The sequence below is a fragment of the Narcine bancroftii genome, chromosome 3 (genome assembly GCF_036971445.1).
Source record: "Narcine bancroftii isolate sNarBan1 chromosome 3, sNarBan1.hap1, whole genome shotgun sequence".
In the NCBI taxonomy this organism is placed as follows: domain Eukaryota; kingdom Metazoa; phylum Chordata; class Chondrichthyes; order Torpediniformes; family Narcinidae; genus Narcine; species Narcine bancroftii.
This window is the reverse complement of record NC_091471.1, coordinates 237,767,639-237,790,902: the sequence shown is the minus strand read 5'-3', so window position 1 is coordinate 237,790,902 and position 23,264 is coordinate 237,767,639. Positions and strand designations below refer to the sequence as shown.

The 23,264-nt window shown below is 47.7% G+C and overlaps 1 protein-coding gene across 6 annotated transcripts in view; it reads right to left on the bottom strand.

Moving 5' to 3' along the window:
* nfixb (nuclear factor I/Xb) overlaps nucleotides 1-23,264 on the bottom strand; it is a 310,864-nt gene that overhangs the window by 51,061 nt on the left and 236,539 nt on the right. For all 6 annotated transcript variants that reach the window (XM_069927186.1, XM_069927187.1, XM_069927188.1 and 3 more), the window contains exons 3-6: nucleotides 16,987-17,049; nucleotides 4,539-4,613; nucleotides 1,478-1,598; nucleotides 890-1,026 (exon numbers count right to left, since the gene is read on the bottom strand). In XM_069927186.1, the coding sequence (XP_069783287.1) occupies nucleotides 890-1,026; nucleotides 1,478-1,598; nucleotides 4,539-4,613; nucleotides 16,987-17,049 (396 nt within the window). The remainder of the gene's footprint in view (nucleotides 1-889; nucleotides 1,027-1,477; nucleotides 1,599-4,538; nucleotides 4,614-16,986; nucleotides 17,050-23,264) is intronic.

Genomic DNA, 23,264 nt, shown 5'->3' with positions numbered 1-23,264 from the left:
ACATCAAGTGCATGAAAGCTTCTTTCACTGAAAAGGACTTTTGTCTTCTAACAGTGCACTATTTTGATCTGAAAACAATTTAAATTCCAGAAAGAGGAAAAAGAAGTGTCCACTGGCTGAACATGCTATGTCCAGGGTCGTGTTAAATCAAGATTCCACTGTACAACCTAGTTTTGTGATTTCCTGTCATATTTTAAATCTATGTCAAGCAGACAAAACCATGAAGTGCAAAATGTCATTGAAAATTCATTTTCTGCATTAGCACTTGGACGTCTTCCCTGCTGATCTTGGTGCCGTGAATGACGAACACAGTGAAAGGTTTCACCGGGACATTGTGATCGTGGAAAAGCGGGATCAGGGCAACTGGAATCCATCAATGTCGGCTGACTCTTGTTGGACACTGACACAAGGGGCATCAGATGCCGAGTACAGACGAAAATCAGTGGCAAAACATTTTTCGGTTGGTTGAACTAGCGCAACGTGTCAGCGATTAAACATGGTGAAAAAAGCTAATTTAATGTTTATCCAACTTCCTATGTGATACAGCAAATCTGAAATTATCTTTGTGTTCAGCTTGAAGCTGTTCATCATAATCCACAATTTATTTTCAGGAAGCAAACCTGGAAAAATTTGTTGCCTGTTTATTCTTACAAGCCCAGATTCTCCAGGCTAAACCAAGGCTTGAAGGTGAGGGTGGATGGAAGTGGGAGCAGGGGATGGGAGCGGGGGATGGGGGTAGGGGGTGGGAGCGGGGGATGGGGTGAGGGAATAGGTGAGGGTGGGGATGGAGGTACAGAGTGGGTGTAGGGATAAGGGTGGGGGTGAGGGTGCGGGTGAGGATTGACGTGTGTGTGGGTAGAGTGGTCAGAAAACCAAGGCCTCTCCTTACCTGTGTCCACATCATTGGGCCAGGCTGCGCTCTGGCTGCTGCCGGCTGCTGGTGAACGCCCCGTGCTCGAGTAGAAGACTTCGTCCACCGGGCTCTCCATCTCGCTGTCCTCGATGGACTTGTGGCGCTTGGTGGAACTGAGGAACAGCAACAAGTGATTCAGAAAATGGCCCCATGGTCAATATGTCAGAGATAGAAGGGAGGGAGAGAGGGAAGGGGAGACAAGGGCAGAGAGGAAGGGAGAAAAGCGTGAATAGTGAGAACAGGGAGGGAGGGGGAGACAAGGATAGAGAGGGATGGGGAGAAGGGGAAGAGGGAGGGAGAGAGTGATGGGAAAGTGTGCTGGGTCTGTACGTGTGAGAATGTATGTGTGCATGAATACATGAGTGTGTGTGAGTGAGTGTGAGAGAGTGTGAGGTTGGGTGGGTGTGTGTGTGTGTCTGTGTGTGGGGGGTGTGTTTGAGTGTGTGGTGTGTGTGGGTGTGGGTGTGTGTGTGTGTGCATGAGCATGGGTGGGTGTGGGTGTGGGTGTGTGTGCGTAGATGTGTATATGTGTGTGGGCGTGCATCCGGCCGCTCTCGAACCCACCTGGTGGAGGGAGGGGTAGTGATGCTGCGCCTGCCCAGGGGCACCTGGTTGATGCTGTAGTATCCGGGACTCTCCAACTCGGCCAGGTTGAAGCTGGGGCCCGTAGCAGCGGCGACAGGGGCTGCGGAGACAAGACAGGAATCACGTGAGGGAACAAGATGTCTCCTCTACCTCAGAGAGACCGGGCGCAGACGGGGAAATCGCTTTGTTGAGTACCACAGGAGTTGCAATAGCGAGGATCTCCCAGTGGCCACACATTTCACTTCCCTGTCCCATTTCATCGCTGACATGTCTGTCCATGGTCTCGTGCACGGCTAGACTGAGACCACCCACAAATTGGAGGAACATCACCTCCAATCAGGGTACCGTCCAACCAGGTGGAATTAGCATGAACTTCTCCGTTTCCATCACAAACCCCCTTCCCCATCTTCTTCCATGTGTCACCTTTCCCCCAGCTCTGTTTCTGCCCTCTCTCTCTCTTTTCCCTTTTCCCTCTGTCTCCTTTCCCAGAGCCAAAATCAGTTTTCATCATATCCAATTAACATCTTCTGTCCGTTGGTCTGGACCCCTCCCCCTCCCATTCTTTTCCCTTTCTCTCCCCAGTCTTTAATTCAGACGCCTGACTGATTTTTAGTTAGACTTTGAGGAAGGGCTCATTAATATATCACTACCTCCTGTGGATGCTGCGAGACCGGCTGAGTTCCTCTAGCATCTTCTGCATGCTTTTAGTGAGCACAGGAACATGCTGGGGTCGGCTCCCCAACTGGTCCAGGACACACTGCCTTCAACCATTCCCACTGATCCATAGACCGTGTCTGCTATATTACAAACCTCACACTGTAAAAATCTATCACAGTCCCACACATTCCCTGGCCTTCGGATGAATTAATTTGCTCTAGTGTTCTCGACCTCCCAGAAGGAGGAAAACAATTTGCCTGCCTTCACCCCGTTAAATGCACTGAGGATTTTCTACTTTTCTATGAGATTAGCACATATTCCTCTACACTATAAAAGATAATGATCCAATCCGCTTAATTTCTCCTCACGTTAATTCCCTCATCCCATGATCCAACTGTGGTGAACCACTGCTACACCGTGATTGGCTGCTATTGACTGGACATGCCTCTCAAGACCGATCCTATCCATAGCCCCTTGCAGGCTTCCCCTTTCCTTTTGCTCTGATCAGTCAAGGTGGTGGATAGTCTTTAGCTATTAAAAGCCAGATTGTTTCACGACTCAGCCTTTTGTGAATTATTGATGGTTCATCACCAACTGAGTGAACCTTTGCATCCCCTGTATGGTCAACGTTCCCTTCCTTCAGCCAGCAAACCAGTTCTGAAGCAATATTCCAGCTGGGCTTCACCCTTGCCTGATCTAATTCCAGTAAAATGGTCGTTGCTCTTTCACCCAGAATGTCTTGCAGTGAGTGGTCAGTGCCCCTCGCTAACTGCAGTGACAGGGATCTCCCGGAAGCCAACCATTTCAATTATGCACCCCACTCCCACGCTGGCATGCCTGTCCGCGGCCTCATACACCATCAAACCAAGAACCCCACCTGCAAATTGGAGGAGCATCATTTAATTTTAAATCTGGGCCCTTCAGTTTCTGCTAGCCCACTCCCCATTCTCCCTCTCTTCCTCATCCCTCTGTCCTTTCCCCCAGATCCTTTCCCTCTTCCCTCTCTATTCACAGAGGTAACCCCCTCCAGTTGCCCTCCCTGTCTCTGCAGCTCCCTGTGGTCCTCTACACCCCTCCCTGTCTCTGTAACCCCTTCTAGTCCTCTACACCCCTCCCTATCTCTGTAATGCTCCCTCCCCACGCCCCTCCCTACCACCATTTTGTTTGGGCGCCTGTCTACATTTTTCCACACCTTGATGAAGGGCTCAAGTCCAAAACATTGGTTCTGTATCTTTATCTTTGCTCTATAAAGTACACAGTTGAGTTTCTCCAGCATTGTGCTTTTAATTCAGTCACAGTATCTGCAGAATTTTGCATTTTAATCCTAACTAATTACTTGCTGTGCTGCAGTGGTCTGGTAAAAGGTGTCCAGCTTTGTGTGAACCTTTCAACCTCAATGAAGGTCTGATGGCAGATCCATTCTCTCACCAGGACTCCAAGCCCCATTGCTGCAGGGCTCACCTGACTGGCACCCACCTGTTTAACCCTCTCTCTGCAGGTTTTGTCAGAACTCCAATCAATTTCCTTTGCCTATCAGCCAACGTTTGGTGACATCTATTGATTTTAAAACTCTGGCTCCACGTTTTGAACCCTTCGATGATCTCACCATCCTCCTTGACCTCCAGTTCTATAAGATCCACCATTTCCACCCTCCTGAATCTCTTTTCTTTCATCATCTCTGCCCAAGCTTTCGACTGCCTTCACCCAATGTCCTCACTCCTCCATTCCTCACTTGACCGGGCATCTCCTCATGTGGCCTGCCATCAGATATCCTAGCCTAGATGGGCTGAAGGGCTTGTTTCTCTACTATAGTGTTCCATGGTTCGATTGTTCTAATATCCCTGAAACCACCTTGGTGTTATATAAACACACGGTTGAGTTATCTAGCCTCCTCCCCTTTTATCCACACCTTTTCCAGCTTTCCCAAGAGGTTCACACCTTGTCCATGCTCTGGCTACACAATCTCCCTCTGACATTCCTAGTCGGATTTATTAGTGGCTAACCATTCTGTTATTCTGGATTCACCCGCACATAGAAACATCTCTAATTCTACACAGCATCAGGCATACACTCACACACACACACACACACACACACACACACACACACACACTCACGCACATACACTCTAACATACATGCACACCCCAGCATACACGCATGCACCCCCATACACCAACACACACATGGACATACTCACGTGCACCCACACACACCCCACACACAAATGCACACACCCACATAGTCACAAACATGTGCACCCACACATTTGCATTTCAAATCCTGTTCATTCCCCCTCCTCCTCTAATTATCAGAAATTCATCCACACAATTCAACAAGACACTTCATGGCAAAAAAACTCTGAGCGGAAGTATGTAACTCACTTTGTGACACTCTCACGAGTTCCGTAACACTAAAGACTCCCGATGTGATAAAACAGTCTTGAAAATTCAAATGCCCTGGATTGAGAAAAAAGCAAAATGAATTAGTCAGAAGCAGGATAAAATGATGCTCAGCCAATTTCATTCTGGGTAGACTCTGCTGCCAGAACACTTCTCAATTAGCATGAGATGTTGAATTGGTTCAGTGGAAATTCTTGGCAGTAGAACACCTGAATTAGACAGACCATAATCAGCATCAAGCCCTGTTGTCAGATGTGGTCAGTGGGACTTCTCCCTGAATGGTTCAATCCCAATCCAAAATCTGAGACTGTGCTGCAGACTCGGTTGATGAGGTTACATTGAACTTTTCACTCAGGAAATTGGGAAGAACTCCAGGACATTGCTCCAAGGAAGGGCAGGAAGTTCTCCCTGACAACTGGACAGTTCTTTCTCAGAACAAATCTGCTCCGTATCCCACACAAGCTCATTGGGTGATCTTCGACCCACATTTCGAACACTACAGCAGTGGCCACACCACATTGTGAACCATTTTATGATTGATATATGAAAATCTGTGGATGCTGTGATTGTAGTAAAAACACAGAAATGGAAGAGGAACTCAGCGTCCACAGGAGGTAAAGGCAGGTGCCTGAATTAAAGGCTGGGGAGAGAATTTAGAAGAATAGGAGGGGGTGCAAAAGGTGCTATGTTAGAAATCTACAGCTGCCATTCTCAGCGCCCCTGCCCCCCCACCCCCATCCCAGGACCACAGAATGTTGACTTAAAAGGCACTTTTAACCTCATGCAACATAAATGTTATTTATGCAATTGGTAGGAGAGAAATACGGAAGAAATCAAAGCGTGACTGCTTCACGGGGAAGGAGGCCCATAATCTTTGAGCGGAGCCATAGACAAAAAAAACAGTTGAGAATGGTTGATCTACACCATAGCACAGGCTCTTCGGCCCAGAGTGTTGTGCTGACCTAATAACATATTCTAACAAAGGCGCAGTTTGCGTAGTGGTTAGTGCAAAGCTGGCACAGCTCCAGTGACCCAGATTCAAATCCCGTGCTGTCCATAAGGAGTTTGTACCTTCTCCCCGTGTCAGCGTGCATTTTCCCGGGGGCTCCGGTTTCCTCCCACCATTCAAAACGATTGTAGTTTAATTGGGTGCAATTGGGCAGCGTGAATTCATGGACAGCACTGAATATCTAGATTTTAAATGTAAAATATACAATTCTTTGAGTTGAACACTGACATGACACTCCTGTCACCTTGCCCCAGCAGGGTGAGAGATTGGTGAGATAGGAATGAGGGATTTAACCGCTCTGTAAATTTAATGAATGATACAGCACAGTAGAAAGCCCTTCCAGCTTATCAAACCCGTGCCTCTCAGTGACACCAAATTAACCTACAAACCCAGAACATTTAAGAAGGTGCGAGGAAACTGGAGCCCCTGGGGGAAAACCCACGGGGAGAACGTACAAACTCCTTACAGACAGCGCCGGATTTGAACTCGGGTCACCAGCACCGTAACAGTGTTGCACTAACCATGCCTGTGACGCTATCCCACATTACCCTCCTTAACTGACACTGGGCCCACAGTGTCCAATAACACCAGCCCACTCCTTTACATTCTGGACAGGATTAACTCTGGATGAAGTTGCTGCCAGGCCAGGCAGCAGCAGGAAAGTCATTTCTTCGTATAGCCTCAACCTCAAGGAGGGAGGGGGGAGGGGGGAAGGGGTGGAAATGGCTGCAGAGCAAGATCTGCCAAGTGCAAAGTCAATTATGATCATGTACCATCCAAGATTCTGGATCCTAAATGCACAGCAGCATCACATTCTCCTGTTCATCCAGTCATACATATTGTACACACTATACATTGAGCACGGTAACAGGCCATTTCGGCCCACGAGTCCATGGCACCCAATTTTCATCTACATCCCTGGTATGTTTCGAACACTGGTTGGAAACTGGAGCTCCCAGGGAAAACCCTCGCAGACATGGGGAGAACGTACAAACTCCTTACAGTGCAGGATTCAAACCCTGGACCCGATCGTTGGCGCTGTAAAGGCATTGATTGCACTAACCACTAGACCAACCATGCCGCTCCTACTGAGAGCCAGAATATCCCACTGAGACCACTCTTGGTGCCTAAGGACAAACATGTCCTGTTAGTCTCTGATGAATCAAGCAGGAGTCTGTGGGTTCAGAGGCTGCGGGTGTGCTGGAGGTGAATACACGGACACTCAGTGACTCAGGGGGGACTCTCTTTACCTTATTGTTAGGGACTCTCAGCGACTGCCTTATAGCAGACAAAAGTAAGTGTACGTCTGTTACATTTTATTACGTGACGATAAAAGTAACTTTGAATGTTGACCTCTCAGTGTTGTCAACTGAGGAATAAATAGCACATATAACTGAGGACATAAGAGACTGCATTCTGGAGGTCAAGGTGAACTACTGGAAGAACTCAACGAGTCAGGTTTCATCAGTGGAGGTAAAGGAATGGTCGAATGTAAGGCCGGACATCAGGAAGGAGAGTGCCAAGGGAAAGCTGTTCATAGAAGTGTTCATAGAGGAGAGGCTAGAGGTCGTCAAGTCAAGTTTATTGTCAACGGGATCAACCACCCAGTCCAACCCGATGAAACAGTGTTCTCCGGTCCTTGGTGCAAAGACCTGCAGATACACAACCAGATATAACACACATACAGATGAACAATACACATGCAGAACAAATAATCTCGGAGGGTCAGTGTGAGCAGTTCCTTTGGTCGCTCAGCACTCTCACTGCCCGTGGGAAGAAGTTGTTCCTCAGCCTGGTGGTGCTGGCTCTGATCCACCTGTATCATTTCCCTGACCAAAGGAGCTGAAAGATGCTGTGTGCAGATTGGAAGGCATCCTCAATGAGTTTGCACGCCCTCTTCAGACAACAATCTCAGTAGATCACGTCGATGGGAGACCCTGGTGATCCTCTCTGCCACTCTGAGAGTCCTGTGGATTGACCTCCGATCCATTTCTCTGCATCAACCGTACCGCATGGTGATGTAGTTGGCCAGGATGCTCTCGATAGAGCTCCTGTAGATGGTTGACTGGAACCAAATTGAGGAGTCAATGGGAAAAGGGGAGCCACATTTGAGTAGGTATGTGATGAAAGTAACAAAGGGAATTTCAATGAAGCAAGTCAGGTCTATTGGAAAATGTGAGAACTTCAGGGTCTGAGGAGAGTATGAGTGAGGACAAGAAAATAACTCCCAAAAGGATTTTCAAAATATTTAAAACAAGTCTTACAGGGCTAGGGGAATGGTGAGATAGGGAGGGTCAGAGAGCTACAACAGTGCCTATGGGCTGAATGGTCTTCAGCTGTTCGGCCACTTCAGTGATAAATCCCCGAGCTCTTTGAGGAGGAATCGGCCTAATGCCCACCTACTGGTAGGCAGACCCTCAGCTGGTATCCAGTGCCTCCAGCAGTTCCATCCCTAAGGACCTGCACTGGACATCATTCCTGGATCAAAATGTTGGCACTGCCAGAGCTGCTGTTATGGCATCGCTGGTGCTGGTCCAGGCCTGTGGAGAGCAGGGAGTAGAGTCACAGTGCTCCCCACAATGGGATCAACCACCCAGTCCAACTGTCGTCAGCTCTGTACAGCCTATAAACAGCCAGGTGGTTCTATTTAAAAATCCCGCCACTGTGGGGTTTGCGCCCAAGATGGCGGCACCCATGTTTGGCAGCAGCTTCCGGGGAAGCAGAGGACTGGCGTGGGGCACCAGGAAATGAGGAAAACACCCCCAATTTGAGAAGGAGAAGCGGAGGAGACAACCCACGGGACAGTAGCCACGGCACCAGACCAACGAGGGGCTCTGCGGCAGCAGACTGTTGGTGACTCAAGGAGAGGAACCCATGCATCTGGCGACTGCGGTCGAGGGATTCATATTGGGCTGTGGGCTGCTGCAGACTGGCTCAAGGCTGGCTGGAGGGGTACCAGATATCAGAAGCAGGACGTGAGAGGGGGCTGAGAGCTGATTGTTTCGGAGGTTCAGATCTGGAGCTAAGGTGGCCATGGTTTGAACTGGACTCTGTGTGGCTGCGGAAGTGCTGGAGACAAATCCACGGATGCTCAGTGTCTCTGGGGGTGGGGGGGGGGGGAACTCTCTTTTGCTTCTCTTTCTCCTTTCTCTGACTCTGCCTTACAGCAGAGAAAAACAAATTCTGTGTAATATTGCAATGTTTTTATGACAATAAATTAAACCTTGAGATGTCCGGAGAGAGACTCGAACCTACAACGTGCAGACTCAGTCGGAAGACCGTTATTCACTGATTTCCCAGCTGACACCTGGTTTCAGGAGCGTAAAATCAATGCTGTTCTGACAGTTTCCAGTCTGAGCAGCTCTCGGAATGAAATTCACAGCTGTGACTATTTGTGGGCAGGATGCCTTTGTAATGACATGTATGTAATGCAAGTCACCTGCCTGTTTGAAGTCAGCTCCCACTTCCAGAGAGTGAAGCACGAAAGTTTGCGGACGCTTTGATTGTAGTAAAGACACATCAAAATGCTCAAGGAACTCAGCTGGTCCATGGGAAACAAAGATATACATTGCCGACATTTCAGGCCTGAACCCTGCTTCAGGGAATAAGCCAGAAGCAGGAAATCTCCAAGTTCAGACAGTGCGGCTAGGGGGAGGAATCCAGACCAACATAAGGTGTAAATTGGATATGAGAGGGGGAAGAGGTGAGAATTTATCATGTCTGTGTGAAAGGAGACGGGGTAAAGGAAGAGAGATAGAGCTGGGGGAAGAAGTGAGGTGGAGGGGGCGGGGGGGGTCAACAAAAGCTGATGAATTTTCCGGCAGCTTTACTTCAAGTCAGCAGGGTCAGGCAGCTTGCAGGCTGGATCCAAGAGGTCTAGACTCGATGGACAGCTCTGCACCTCCAAGTGGCCAAATTTGCAACAAGTTTCTCAAATTCCTTTGGTTCACGGGGGTGAGCAGCTGTGTGGCCGAGGTCAGTGTGAGCGTTGCACAATTACCAAAGGATTATGATGCTGAGGAAAGGGTGAAAATCCAGGAATCGGTTATTATTTGGATCTGCTGGGTGAACTTTCAACCTCTGTGTGACTATATGTTGAGCAATAAATTCACTGGAACAGATGAGCCAATTATTTAGGCTGTATGCAGTGTTTCCCAGCTAATCCAGAGAGATTAGAAGCAGAGGTATCACACAGCAAAGGAATATCGGCCATTTCCCACTGGAACCTCCTCTATCATTTACCAAACTCTTCGTTCAATGTGGCTCCTCTTACCCCACCTTCAGTTGGTTAAAGTCTTTGGTTAGACAAAAGTAAATGCTGCATGTGCTCACATGCACGCGCACTCACTCTCTCTCACACACACTCTCTCACACACGCACACCCACACACATTCGCTCTCACACGTGCGTAGACACCCCACACACCCACTCTCACACACACATACACGCTCACTCACTCACACTCTCTCTCTCTGAGTGTTTCCCTGCTTGGAAGGTGGTGGGTTGAAGAACCACTCTGGGCATGTGGAGATGCTGCCGCCGTGTAGCACTAAGGGAGTGGACCTGACCAGATGCATTATATCGATGAAAAATTCCAGCCAAAACATTGACTGTTCTTTTTCTCCCATTGAGGCTGCTTGAATCACTGAGTTCCTCCAGTAGATTGTGTGTCATGGCAGATTCCAGCATCTGCAGTCTCTAGTGTATCCTCATTCCTATTGTCCCCTTCCCTCTTCCTTACAAATCGTTCTCTCAGGCTTTGATCCCATTTGAAGCCCCTGATTGATTTCTGAAGGAATCAGTTCCGCATCATCACCATTCTCTACATAAAGAACATTTGCTTCCATATGTCCTCATTACAGGAAGGATGTGGAAGGTTGGAGAGGGGGGCAGAGGAGATTTGCCAGGATGTTGCCTGGATTGGAAAATAAGTCTTATGAGGCTAAGTCTACAAGATTCTGAGGCACGGATAAGGTGGACAGCCAGTGCCTTTTTCCCAGGGGACGTGTGTAGAAAGTGAAGGGAGGGAAATTTAGGGGAGACATCAGGGGTAAGTTTTTTACAGAGATGTGGGTGCTTGGAATGCTTTGGCGGGGATGGTGTTGGAGGCTGGAACAATAGGGGCATTTAAGAGTCTCAAGTGTTATATGGCGAGCTCTCCACTGGCCACCGTGACAGAGGTGCACCAAAGAAAAGGTACAAGGACTGCCTAAAGAAATCTCTTGGTGCCTGCCACATTGACCACCGCCAGTGGGCTGATATCGCCTCAAACCATGCATCTTGGCGCCTCACAGTTTGGCGGGCAGCAACCTCCTTTGAAGAAGACCGCAGAGCCCACCTCACTGACAAAAGGCAAAGGAGGAAAAACCCAACACCCAACCCCAACCAACCAATTTTCCCCTGCAACCGCTGCAACCGTGTCTGCCTGTCCCACATCGGACTTGTCAGCCACAAACGAGCCTGCAGCTGACATGGACATTTACCCCCTCCATAAATCTTCGTCCGCGAAGCCAAGCCAAAGAAACAGGCACATAAATGGAAGGAAAAACAGAGTTATGAGGTGGGGAGGGTTTAGTTTTTTTTGGTAAGTATATGTAGCTCACACAGCATTGTGGGACAAAGGGCATGTACTGTGCTGTCGTGTTTTTTCATCTATGCTGTGTCTTTGGGTATTTTGTTGGCAAGTTTCAAACCAAAACCCTTGGATGTGGAATCATCTCATGGAATACCTTCCCTTTATTTCCACTCTCTAACCCCTTCATGAGTTGGTCTCTGCCCCAAGGAGATGGGTCCCGGCTTCTCTGTGCCGCAGTATTCCGGTGGTTCTGTTTCTACAACACGGTAGAAGCCAATTCCAGCCAGTTAAACCCAAATTGATCTACAAACCCTGTACATATTGGAGGGTGGGAGGAAACCAGGGAAAACCCACACAGGTCACAGGAAGAACGTACAAACTCCTTGCAGACAGTGCCGGATTTGAACCAGGGCTTTGGTGCTGTAACAGCGTTGGGATGACCAAGTAGTTCTCAACCTTTTATTTCCACTCACAGACCATCTTAAGTAATCCCTTACGAACCGCAGAGCATTCTATAAGCATCTTATGGCCATCGGTGCTCTGCGGTTCGTAAGGGATTACCTAAGGTGATCTGTGAGTGGAAAGTAAAGGCGTGCTCACTGTGCTAACCACTACACCAACCACCCACTGTTCTACGTCTGAATCTTGAGCTGAATCCCTCACTGCTGAAATTTTCCGGTAAATCAACCCTGCACCCTCTCCAAGACTTCTTCCTCAGGTGTGGCGACCTGAGATGGGTGCAACACTGCGGCTGAGCTCATGGTGATAGTCAGCGGGGAGATGCTAGAGGTCTTTGCTCAAGAAGCGATTGTTCCTTCCAATGGCACCGTGAAAACTGTGCGATAAGATGGAGCAGAGCAGAATAAAATGTAGAGTGCTGTGAGGTCTGCAGAGGCCAGGCGCTGTTTGATAAACAAACAATGGACAGATCAATCTCCCCAAGGGTGGACACACACCATGAGCACAAAACTGTACACTATTCTTCTCATTTCTATTCATTTAGAAAGTGGTGTTTTTTTTAAAAAAAGAACCATTGAATACAACATAAATAATTACTTGCTTTCATCCTGTACACATTCATTCTTTTTCATGAGAAAACTCTTCTCATTGATTGCATTATTTCAGGTTTGGAGGCCACAGTGCCCTTGACCCTGACCCCTCCTTGTTCTGCATTGTCTCAGGGTCAGTGCATTGATGGATGTGACAATGGAACACTGAGCTCTGCCGCTGTGTCAGCGACGGAAGGGGAGACCGGTGCCAGGGAGGGACACATATGGCAGCTGTGTCTGGGGGAAGTGGGGGTGACGCAGGGTGTTGCTGTCGGGAGTTGTCCATATCTGCAGAGGTGAGAAACGCAAGAGCCCCTGACTTCTCACTGACCCTGCCTAGCACCGTGCATGGGTCCCTCACACACCCAGCTTGGCTGGAGGGGAGTTTACCGGGCCAATGCACAAACCAAGTCTGGTTTTGCCTTGCCATCTGTGTGCTGACCAGAACTTGGGAAAGCCTGGGACAACAGCCGAAATATCCCTGTCTGGCTCCTACCAAGCAAAGAAGACCCCATCCATTCTCAACTATCAAACCTTTCTCAGGCTCCTGTTATGAATTTGATAGAAACAATTTACAATCTAAAACCATCTCAGAAAAGGTTAATATCTGTTGTACATGACGCTTTGCTGAAATCAAAGCAAACCTCATTGGACAAAACTAAAAAGAAATGGGAGCAGGATCTCCGTATTTCAATTTTTGAAGATTCTTGGAATTCCATTTTTAAGTTGATTAACACATCATCTCTATGTGCCCATCACTCACTACTACAATTTAAAATTGTGCACAGAGCCTATACAAGTTAAATTAGCTCCCTTTGTGACAGATACAAGAATAAGGACAGTTCACTGATTCATATGTTCTCATCAAATATTGGAAGGAGGTTTTCGGTACTGTATTAATGTAAATGCAACATCAGATCCGTTAAAAGCCTTAATTGGGATGGTTGAACAGAAGGTAGTGAAATTGTCTTTATCTCAACATCATGTATTGGCCTTCACTTCTCTTATTTTGAGATGAGTAATTTTGATCAGATGGAAAGTTGCTGTCCTGCCCACTCCTCACCAATGGGTACATAATATGGTCAGATTTCACTTTGGAGAAAATAAGATGTTCAACAAGTTTTTAAATTTAAATTTTCCTCATCTTTTGGACCCCTCTTTGAATGACTTTTGTAACCTTTAATGGGAATGATAATTCTGTAACATGATTCTCGTGGATTTGGGTCTCTTCTTATGGTGACGAGTAGATCCCTCTCCCTTTATATCGCTCTCCACTGTTGTGTTTTAACCCCCCCCCCCCAGTGCAGACCCTCCAGTGTAGAACCCCCTGTGAAGACCCCCCCCCCAATGTAGACTCTCAGTGTAGACCTGCCCAGTGTAGATTCTCTAGAAGTTCAAAACTGTTGCATTTCAAGTGTGGTGCCCTGAACATCCTTGCTTGGGATCAGACAATCCAATGTGGCAAAGAGAAGTCAGTGTCCCCAATGTTTACAGCTAGGGTTTGGATTTTTCTTTTTTTCTCTCTTTGTTTTTTTTTTCAATATATCCTTGAATCAATATTGTTGCATAAGGTGAAATGTTTTTTTCTACTGAAGTGTTTGCATACTTTGTTATCAGTGTTATGCATCAATTTTTTTCCTGCATGTATTATTATATGAAAACTCAGTAAAAATACTGAAAAAGGAAAAGACCCTGCCTCTGAAGACACCACATCATCTAATGTTCTTGCTTCTGCCACAGACGTTCCATGTTTCAACACCTTCCAAAATGCATACAGAATCCAGCTAATCACCACACACATCACTGTCTCTGGCATTACCACACCCCTTCTGGTGTTACCACAGCCCCCTCCGGTGTTACCACATCACTGTCTCCAGCGTTACCATACCCCCCTCCGGTGTTACCACACCACTGTCTCCAGCATTACCACACCCCCCCCTTCAGTGTTACCATATATCCATCTCCAGTGTTACCATACACCCCATCTGTGGCGTTACCACACTCCATATCTCTGGTGCTACCACACTGCTCCCGGTGTGACCACTCACAAACCAGCACCCAGTGGCATTATGAACAGGGCTGAAACTACACCTGGTCTGAACTGAAAGCACAAGAGGGATGAAGGGGTGACCATCTGCTTTCACTGTGCTGTTGGGGGAAATATTACCCACCAATACTTGGCTGGCGACTTGTGTAACTCATTTAAAAACTCCCTTCAATGTGTGGTCTGACAATCATTCACTGTGACAATGCCCAGGTCACCAACACTCCAAAAGGAAATTGTTCAATCTCCTTGTCGTGACTAAGAAGGCATCGCCACTGAGCCTTGCTTAACCCTATGGCACCCAGACCCAGCTCAGGTTTCTCTCCTCCTTCCCAGGTCACTCGACAGGAGTGAGAAGTCCTGCTTCAGGGCTGGCACTTGGAGGATGAGAGGGGACCAGTGTGGGTTCGGTGAGCAGTGGTGGGGGGGGGGGGGGGGTGGTGGTCAGTCCATCAATGGAAGGGACTGGCTGAAGGGCAGGGAACAAAAAAGAGCGGGATTTCCCATTCTGTGATGGTCATCCCTGGGGTCTGGCTCAAAGTTCAAAGTTCAGATTTATTGACAGGGTACATACATGACATCACATCCAACCCTGAGATTCCTTTTTTCCTGTGGGCCAGGCAGAATTACCATGTTAGCAGTGCAAAAATAAACTACTCAAGAAGCTACGTACAAGTAAGCAAATAAAGAAATGTAAACAAACTTGACTGCAGTTGGGGGAATTAAGGGATATGGGGAAAAGGCAGGGAGGTGGAGATGAGCCCATCATCAGATCAGCTATGATCACTTTGAATGGCGGAGTAGGCTCAACGGGCTAAGTGGCTGACTTCTGCTCCTGTTTCTCATGTCCTTATGGCTGTGAAAATGACTACACCTTGTATGAGGTTTTCATGATATCCAAAGAAGAACAAAGAAGGGATATTGTTGTTGTGAACTAGGGATATGAGAGGGCAAAGTGTCACATCTAGATATGGGAGCTTGGCTGCACAGAGTGTCGATGGAAGAATCACAGAGCAGCACTCTCGGGGATAGAGTCTTACACTGGAGATAACGAGATTGACCAAACTGGGTGGATTACATAGCTTCATCCGACTCCAATGGTACAAGAAATAAGAGAAGTACAGGATTGGAACAGTTAAAACAAATGAAAATCAACCCTGCTCTCCCACACCCCATACGTTCCAATATCACCGTGGAGCAGGATTTACCAAATTTATCACCTCTTCAGTAAAAAATCTGCCCTCACCCTCCAGTGTAGAACCCCAGAATAGACCCTCCCCCCCAGTGTATACCCTCAGTGTAGACCCCCCTGTGTAGACCCTCAGTGTAGTGCTCTCAGTGTAGACCACCCCAGTGTAAATCCACCCCTCCCCCCCCCAAGTGTAGACTGTAGTATAGATCCACAGTGCAGACCCCTAGTGGAGACCAGAAGGAAAACACAAAGTCTGCAGACACTGCTGGAGAACCTCAGCAGGTCAAACAGTGTCCTCACACCTTGATGAGGGGCTCAAGCCCAAAACTGTATCTTTATCTTCGATGTTTGACCCGCTGAGTTTCTCCAGTGTTGTGTTTTAACCCCCCCCCCCCCAGTGCAGACCCTCCAGTGTAGAACCCCCTGTGAAGACCACCCCCCCTCCCAGTGTAGACTCTCAGTGTAGACCCGCCCAGTGTAGACTCTCTCGAAGTTCGAAACTGCTGCATTTCAAGTGTGGTGCCCTGAACATCCTTGCTTGGAATCACACAATCCAATGTGGCAAAGAGAAGTCAGTGTCCCCAATGTTTACAGCTAGTCCTTAATTTATTCCTGTCCCCACTCATTTGCCAACAGAAGGTATGATATCTGTCTTGGGAAGGACTGGTGCAAACTTGTTCAAAGGATGAATCTCCCTTGACACCACAAAGACTCAGTTCGGTACCACAGTGGTAAAGCTAGGGAGGCAGAAGCCACACAGAGCCAGCCTCAATTTAGATTCCCCAGACTAATTCCTGGCAGGAATGGGTTGTCCTTGCAAGATGGATTCAAAACCTTGGATCTGTATTCTGTTGCATTCAGGAAAATGAAGGGCTTTACTGTCGAGATGTTTTTACAAATGGGAGAATCGCAAACAAGGTGACCTGTTTTTAAGATATAATTGAGCTGTGTAGAAATGTTTTGACTCAATGTTTGGAATTTTCTGCCCCGAAGGCTGGAGAGGTCAGATCATGAGTCATTCATAAGATGGAAGGAGATGGATATTTAAGATATCAAGCTCTTAAGGGTTCTGGGGAACTGGCCCATCAGGAGTTGAGGCCAGCATGAATACTTCAAATGTTTTCTTCTGCTGATGTGGAATGTGCATGTTCTTCCTGGGACTGCATGGGTTCTCCACATTCTCCCACAGCTACGGGGCAGTGGGCTAGTTGGCTGCTGTAAATTGATCTTGGTGTGTGGGTGAGAGGTAGAATCAGGTAATTGTCATGAAGAATAAAACATGGGATGGACGTATAATTGGAGTAAAATGGTAGTCAACACAGACATGGTGGGCTGAAAGGCCTGTTTCCATATGTAGCTCTCTTGGATTCTATGCTAATGGGAAGCACCCGTCCTTGAACGAATGACACAATCTTGTCCAAAAGACCTATGGGCCACAGGCTGGTACAGACAAGGACCCTTCCACAGCCCTGGATTAACTGCATCTGAGGGACACAGACCCAGGAATCTCTGCCTGACTATGACGCCTCATTCTGAGCAGTTTGTAACCGGCGATCTTTACCATTGGGTGGTGGTTTGACATCTGCGTCTCCTTGCTGGTTCGAGCTCTCAGATTGTCCTGACTCTGTGAGATAAAAAGAGACGTGTGATCAGCACTGGGAGATTCGCTTTTGTCTCTTGTCAAACCAAACACTGTCCATTCACTCAACACTAACGTGGCCTCATCTGAGGAGAGAGAGATCTTGCGGCCACTAGTCCAATGCACTTCACCAGGCAGGACCACGAGTTGCCTGGGAAGGTTGGCTGATATTCCAAATATTTTCATCCCTTCTAAACAAATGGGTGACTTTAATTGGGCTGTCAACTTCTTCCTGACAAAGACTCTCCCGAGGTGGCCTGTTGCTCCAGCAACAATTTGGTGAAAAGAAAAGTATGATTTATTTAAATCCGATCTCCAGAGACGACTGAGTGAAACTTTCAAGATCACTACAAAGCCACACATTAAAAGATCTGTCCCATCCCAGTCACCTTCTGATCACCCCTACCCTCCCCACCCCCCCACCTTCCCTTGATTTGAAACACCAATCTCCAGAGAATAGTTCTGACTAAAATAGACCATCAAACTATAGGAGCAGAAATAGGCCATTCAGCCCATCGAGTCTGCCCATCATTTAATCATGAGCTGACCCATTTCCCCTCTGCCCAGCCTTCTCCTGATAACCTTTGATGCCCTGGCTAATCAAGAACCTATCAATCTCTGCCTTAAATATACCCAATGACCCGGCCTCCACAACAGCCTGTGGCAACAAATTCCACAGATTTTCTGCCCTCAAGGTGAACAAATTCCTCTGCATCTCTGTTCTGTGGATGCCCTTCAATCCTGAAGTTGTGCCCTCTTGTCATAGACTCAACCACTGTTGAAAACAACCTTTCTACATCTACTCTGTCCACACCTTTCAAAATTTAAAATGTTTCAATGAGATCCTTCCTCATTTTCCTAAATTCCAACGAGTCCAGGCCAAGAGCCGTCAAATGCTCGTCAACCCTCTCCACCGTCAGCACATCCTTGCTTAAATGAGAAGCCCAAAGGTGCTCACAATTTTCCAAGTGAGGTCTCACCAGTGCCTTACAAACCCTCAACGTCACATCCCCGCTCCTATATTCTATCCTCCTGAAATGAACACCAGCTTTCCCACTCACACTGGTGCTCCCACTGGGATTACTTCAGATGGTATGTGAGTGGGAAAAAATGGTTGAGAGTCAACTGTTCTCTCCCCCATTGCTGCTCTCTCGGAAAGGCAGACCCCCGACAAGTGAGGCGCCAAGGGCAGCCCCATCCACTCTCCCAGCCGCCTGTAACAGGTTGTAGGGTTGTGGAAGGAGGCACGGGGGGAATTTGTCCCTCTTCCTCGGCAGCGTTTGTCCCTCAACCATCATCGCTCAGGATTGGCGCTTTTGGGAACTTGCTGTGTGTGGAAAATGGCGGAATAAGTGTGCAGATCGGACAGTATATTCTCACCAGAGCTTCCTCCTGAGTTCCTCGTTGGATTTGTCAGTCACCCTCTCATTTTTGCTGCTGGCCTCCCACACTTCTGAACACACCTGTTCTCCCCACCCGATCAAACACATTTTAATCTTTCAGTCTTAAATACCACTTATCTTCTCTGAATGTGATGAGGCAACAAGGGGCAATTTAAGATCTAACATCAGTGCTTGGGGAAGATTTTCCCCAAGGTTCTTGTTCTAAGACTGCAGTGTGTGTGTGGGGGGATGTGGATGTGGGAGTAGGTGGGTGCGTATGTGTGTGGGTGGGTTTATATGTGTGTGTAGGGGTGTGGGGTGCATGTGGGGGTGTGGGGTGTGTGTGGGAGTCGGTGTGTGCACCTATGTGTTTGTGTGCGCCTATATATGTGTGTTTGTGCACAGGTGTATGTGCACATTGTGTGAGTGTGTGCACATTTTATGTATTTGTGCCTGTGCACATGTGTGTGGGGTAAGTGATTGTATGTATGTGTGTGTGTATGTGCATGTGTGTGCAAGCATATGTGTGGGGTAGGTGATTGTATGTATGTGTGTGAAAGCGTATGTGTGTGTATGTGTATGTGCAAATACACATATGTGTGTATCTGTGTGTAGAACCAGTTACCCAGTGTGAGTTGCTTGAAACTATAAACCTGATGTCGTGAGACAGAAATCCCATTTACTTCGAGTGTATAAACGTTTACAATGACACTCACAAAACATCAAATGCCTATTAATTATAAACACTAAGTCTGCAAAAAAGGTTTAGATTAATGGGAATTCCTTGAATACCAGCAACAAGCATGACTGAATTGGAGGAACAGTGGGCTTCCCTGGGTGGATACATGACATATCGGTGGGCTGATGCATGTTAACACCATCCTCTGTTTTCCCTTCTGATAACCAGGGGTGGGGGAGAGATTAAATGTTACTCTCCTTCAATAAATGTTGGCGCTAGGCACAGAACTTTACTTACCCATTTATTTTCATGGTTATCGGTGTCTGGCACAACTAAAAACAGCAGCATTAACGTTCGGCTCAGTCCGAGCTTGAAAGGCCTCCACGGCAAGTCGTGGAATTGCATTCACCCACTAATTCGCAGCATTTGGGCACGAGAGATTCTGGATTGAATCTTTGCTGGTTCACAGAGGGTCCAACTGAATGAATCAGTTGGCCCCCCCTCCCTCCTACTCCAGCCCCTCTCTGATTCGGGGCCACAAACAGTCCTTCTGAGCAAAGCAAAACTTCAATTGTGAACCTGCAGGGGTCGTCTACTGCATCCGGTGCTCCTGCTGGAGTCTCCTCTACATCGGAGAGACCGGGCACACACTGGGGGATTGCTTTGTCAAGCACCTTGGCTCTGTCCACTGCAATAGCATGGATCTCCACGTGGCCACCCATTTCAATTCCCCATCCCATTCCCTCACTGCCCTGTCTGTCCATGGTCTCCTGCACTGTCAGACTGAGACCACCAGCAAATGAGAGGATCGACACCTCATCTCCATCTGGGCACCATTCAACCAGATGGTATTAACATCGTCTTCTCTGGTTTTCATTAAACACTCCCCCCATCTCCTTTCCTCTAGTTGTACCCCCTCTCTCTCCCTTCTCCCTTGGTCTCCTTTCACAGAGCCAAGATCAATTCTCATCTTCTCTTTTATCATCAATTAACACCTTTAATCTGTTGGTCTGGACCACTCCCCTTCCCATTCTCTATTCAGACACCTGCCTGCTTTTTGCTTGTACCTAAGGCAAATGTAATGTTGACCTTCATTGCTGGAGGGATTGAGTTTAGGAGCAGGGAGATTCTGCTGCAACTGTACAAGGTCCTGGTGAGGCTATATCTGGAGAACTGCCTGCAGTTTGGGTCTCTGTACTTGAGGAAGGATGTACTGGCTTTGGAGGTTCACCAGGTTGGTTCCAGAGATGAGGGGGTTGGCCTATGAGGGGAGGTTGAGTTGTCTGGGACTGTACTCTCTGGAATTTAGAAGAATGAGAGGGGATCTTATAGAAATGCATAAAATCATGAAAGGCGTAGATAAGATAGAGGTAGTTAAGTTGGTAACTAGAGACACAGCCTCGAGATCCAGGGGAGTAGATTTAGGATGGAGGAGGAACTGCTTTTCCCAGAGGGTGGTGAATCTGTGGAATTTGCTGCCCATTGAAGCAGTGGAGCCGAACTCAGTAAATATATTTAAGACAAGGTTGGATAGATTTTTACATAATGGGGGCATTAAAGGATATGGGGAAAAGGCAGGTAGATGGAGATGAGCCGATCATCAGATCAGCCGTGATCTCATTGAATGGTGGAGCAGGCTGGACAGGCTGAATGGCTGACTCCTGCACCTAGTTCTTATGCCAGTAATATCTTATAGACAATAGACAATAGGTGCTGGAGTAGGCTAATTGGCCCTTTGAGCCATCACTCCCATTTATCGGATCATGGCTGATCTTTCCCTTTCAATAACCAATCCCAACCTTATCCCCCAAAACCCTTAACTCCCCTGCACACAAGAGCCTTATTCAACTCTCTCTTAAATCTATCCAACAAACCTGCCCCTACTACCCTCTGTGGCAATATATTCCACAGACCCACAACTCTCTGGGTAAAAAAAAATTCTCCTCATTTCTGTCTTAAATGGCCTTCCCTGTATTCTTAAACTATGCCCTCTAGTCCTAGTCTCTCCCATTATTGGGAACATGTGCTCTGATTTCACCCTTTGATAATCCTAAATACCTCAATCATGTCTCCCCTCATCCTTCTAAACTCCATCGCATTTAATCCAAGTCTTTCTACCCTATCCGCATATGACAATCCTGCCATCCTGGAAACTAACCTTGTAAATGTGGGCTGCACTCTCTCTATAGCAAGTATGTCCTTTCTTAAATATGGGGATCGGAACTGGACGCAATACTCCAGGTGAGGTCTCACCAGGGCCCTGTACAACTGCAGGAGGGCTTCTCTACTCCTATACTCCTGTGGACGCTGCGAGATAGGCTGAGTTCCTCCAGTGTTTCTGTGTGCTTTTACTACAGTCGCAGCATCTGCAGACTCCATGTTCCACTCTACTCCAGGCAAGGTAAGCACGCTTGAGCAATCCGAAGAAGGTGGTATCGGTGATGGCCTGTGCTCCTGATACTCTGGAGGGCCACATTATTTGGGGTGCTGGGGTTTGCAAAGTGAGGGTTAGAGATGTCCATCCCTGAACAGACTGTTCAAGGTGAGGCTGCCTCTGAGGGGGTGGTAAAGACAAAAGCAACTCTCGTCACATTTATTCTGCCCTTGAATGAGCTACTCAAGATTGGCAGCCTGCAAGAACACAGACAATGAGTTGGGAAGTGAGCTACGCATGGTCCAGATGGGCAGAATGACTTTTCCCTGTGCTGACTTGGATTCTGAGATCTACACTCGAGTCCAGTTCCTTGGCTGAAGGCCATTGTCCTGTTTCACCACTGACGACTCATGGATTTAAGTGGGTTATGGCAACTCTGTGAACTGAAACATGAAAGTCTGCAGATGTTGTGATTGTGGTAAAAATACAAAGATACTAGAGGAGCTCGGTCAGTCTCACAGCGACCACAGGAGGTAAAGGTCTATCACCGACATTTCGGGCCTGAGCCCTTCCTCAAGGTCTAAGCAAAAAGCAGGCAGGTGTCAGAGTAAAGACTACGGAGAGAAAGGAGAAAGAATGGGAGGGGGAGGGGGCCAGACCAACAGACAGAAGGTGCTAATTGGATATGGTAAGAGGAAAGGTGAGAATTGATTTTGGCTCTGTGAAAGGAGATGGAGGGAAAAGGGGGGAGAGAGAGAGCGGAAAGGAGACAGGGGGACAAAGATGGGAGGCGGCTGTTTAATAGAACAGAAGTTGTCATTAATGCCATCTGGTTGGAGAGAGCCCAGTCAGAAGACAAGGCCCCCTAATTTACTCATGGTCTCAGTCTGGCAGAGCATGAGATCACGTACAGACACGTCAGCAAGGGATAGGATGGGGAATGGAACTGGGACTCGTGAAGTGTTGCCTTCATTCACAGTTGGCAATGAGGCAAAGGTGTTTCCACTTCCTTCCTATTTGTCTGTTGTGCTGTTGTGTGGAAAACAAAGGAAATTCTGTCTCATCATTCCTGTTCTCCGAAGTCTGGTGTATAAACAATCCCAGATTTTAAACCACCTTCAGAAAACATCCTTAAGACTTGTTGACTTAGACCAGCTCGTGGAGGTCAGGGCAGTCGGTGTAACAAGCACTGTCGGAGGCCATTGGGGTTCACTCTTGCCCTTATTGTTGGGGGATAGGGTGGTCAAATCCTGCTTGTTTGGATCAACACAGAACCTTCTGGAAAGCTGGTGATTTGCCACATTTAGCATTCACTGTAACACCTGCCCTCGAAACTGGCAGTCATGTTTTAACACTTTATAACTTTGGCAGGGAATTAAATGTTCTCCGAATACCAAGCATCCCTGCTCTCGCACCCCAGTGGGGCAGAGGAGAGACAGAGGAGGGCTCACATCGGCAAAGTCCCTGTGAAGGTCTTGGAGTCAACCCTGCCTGACACCCTCCCTCACTCTCCCAGGCCATCACCAGCCCCCCATGTTTGGTGTTTCTTCTCCCTACTGAAGTGCTGAGTCAGGGAACCAAACATCCTGGGATCAGAAACCAAACCCAAATTCTAACAGAAATACCGTGATTTCCAGAGCAAGTTACACGGTAGCGATTTGACTGCAAATTATCACGTGGTCAATCTTGCTACCAGGGAGATCCCCCCCACACACACACTCACCCACACACACACACACCCACACACACACACACACACACACAC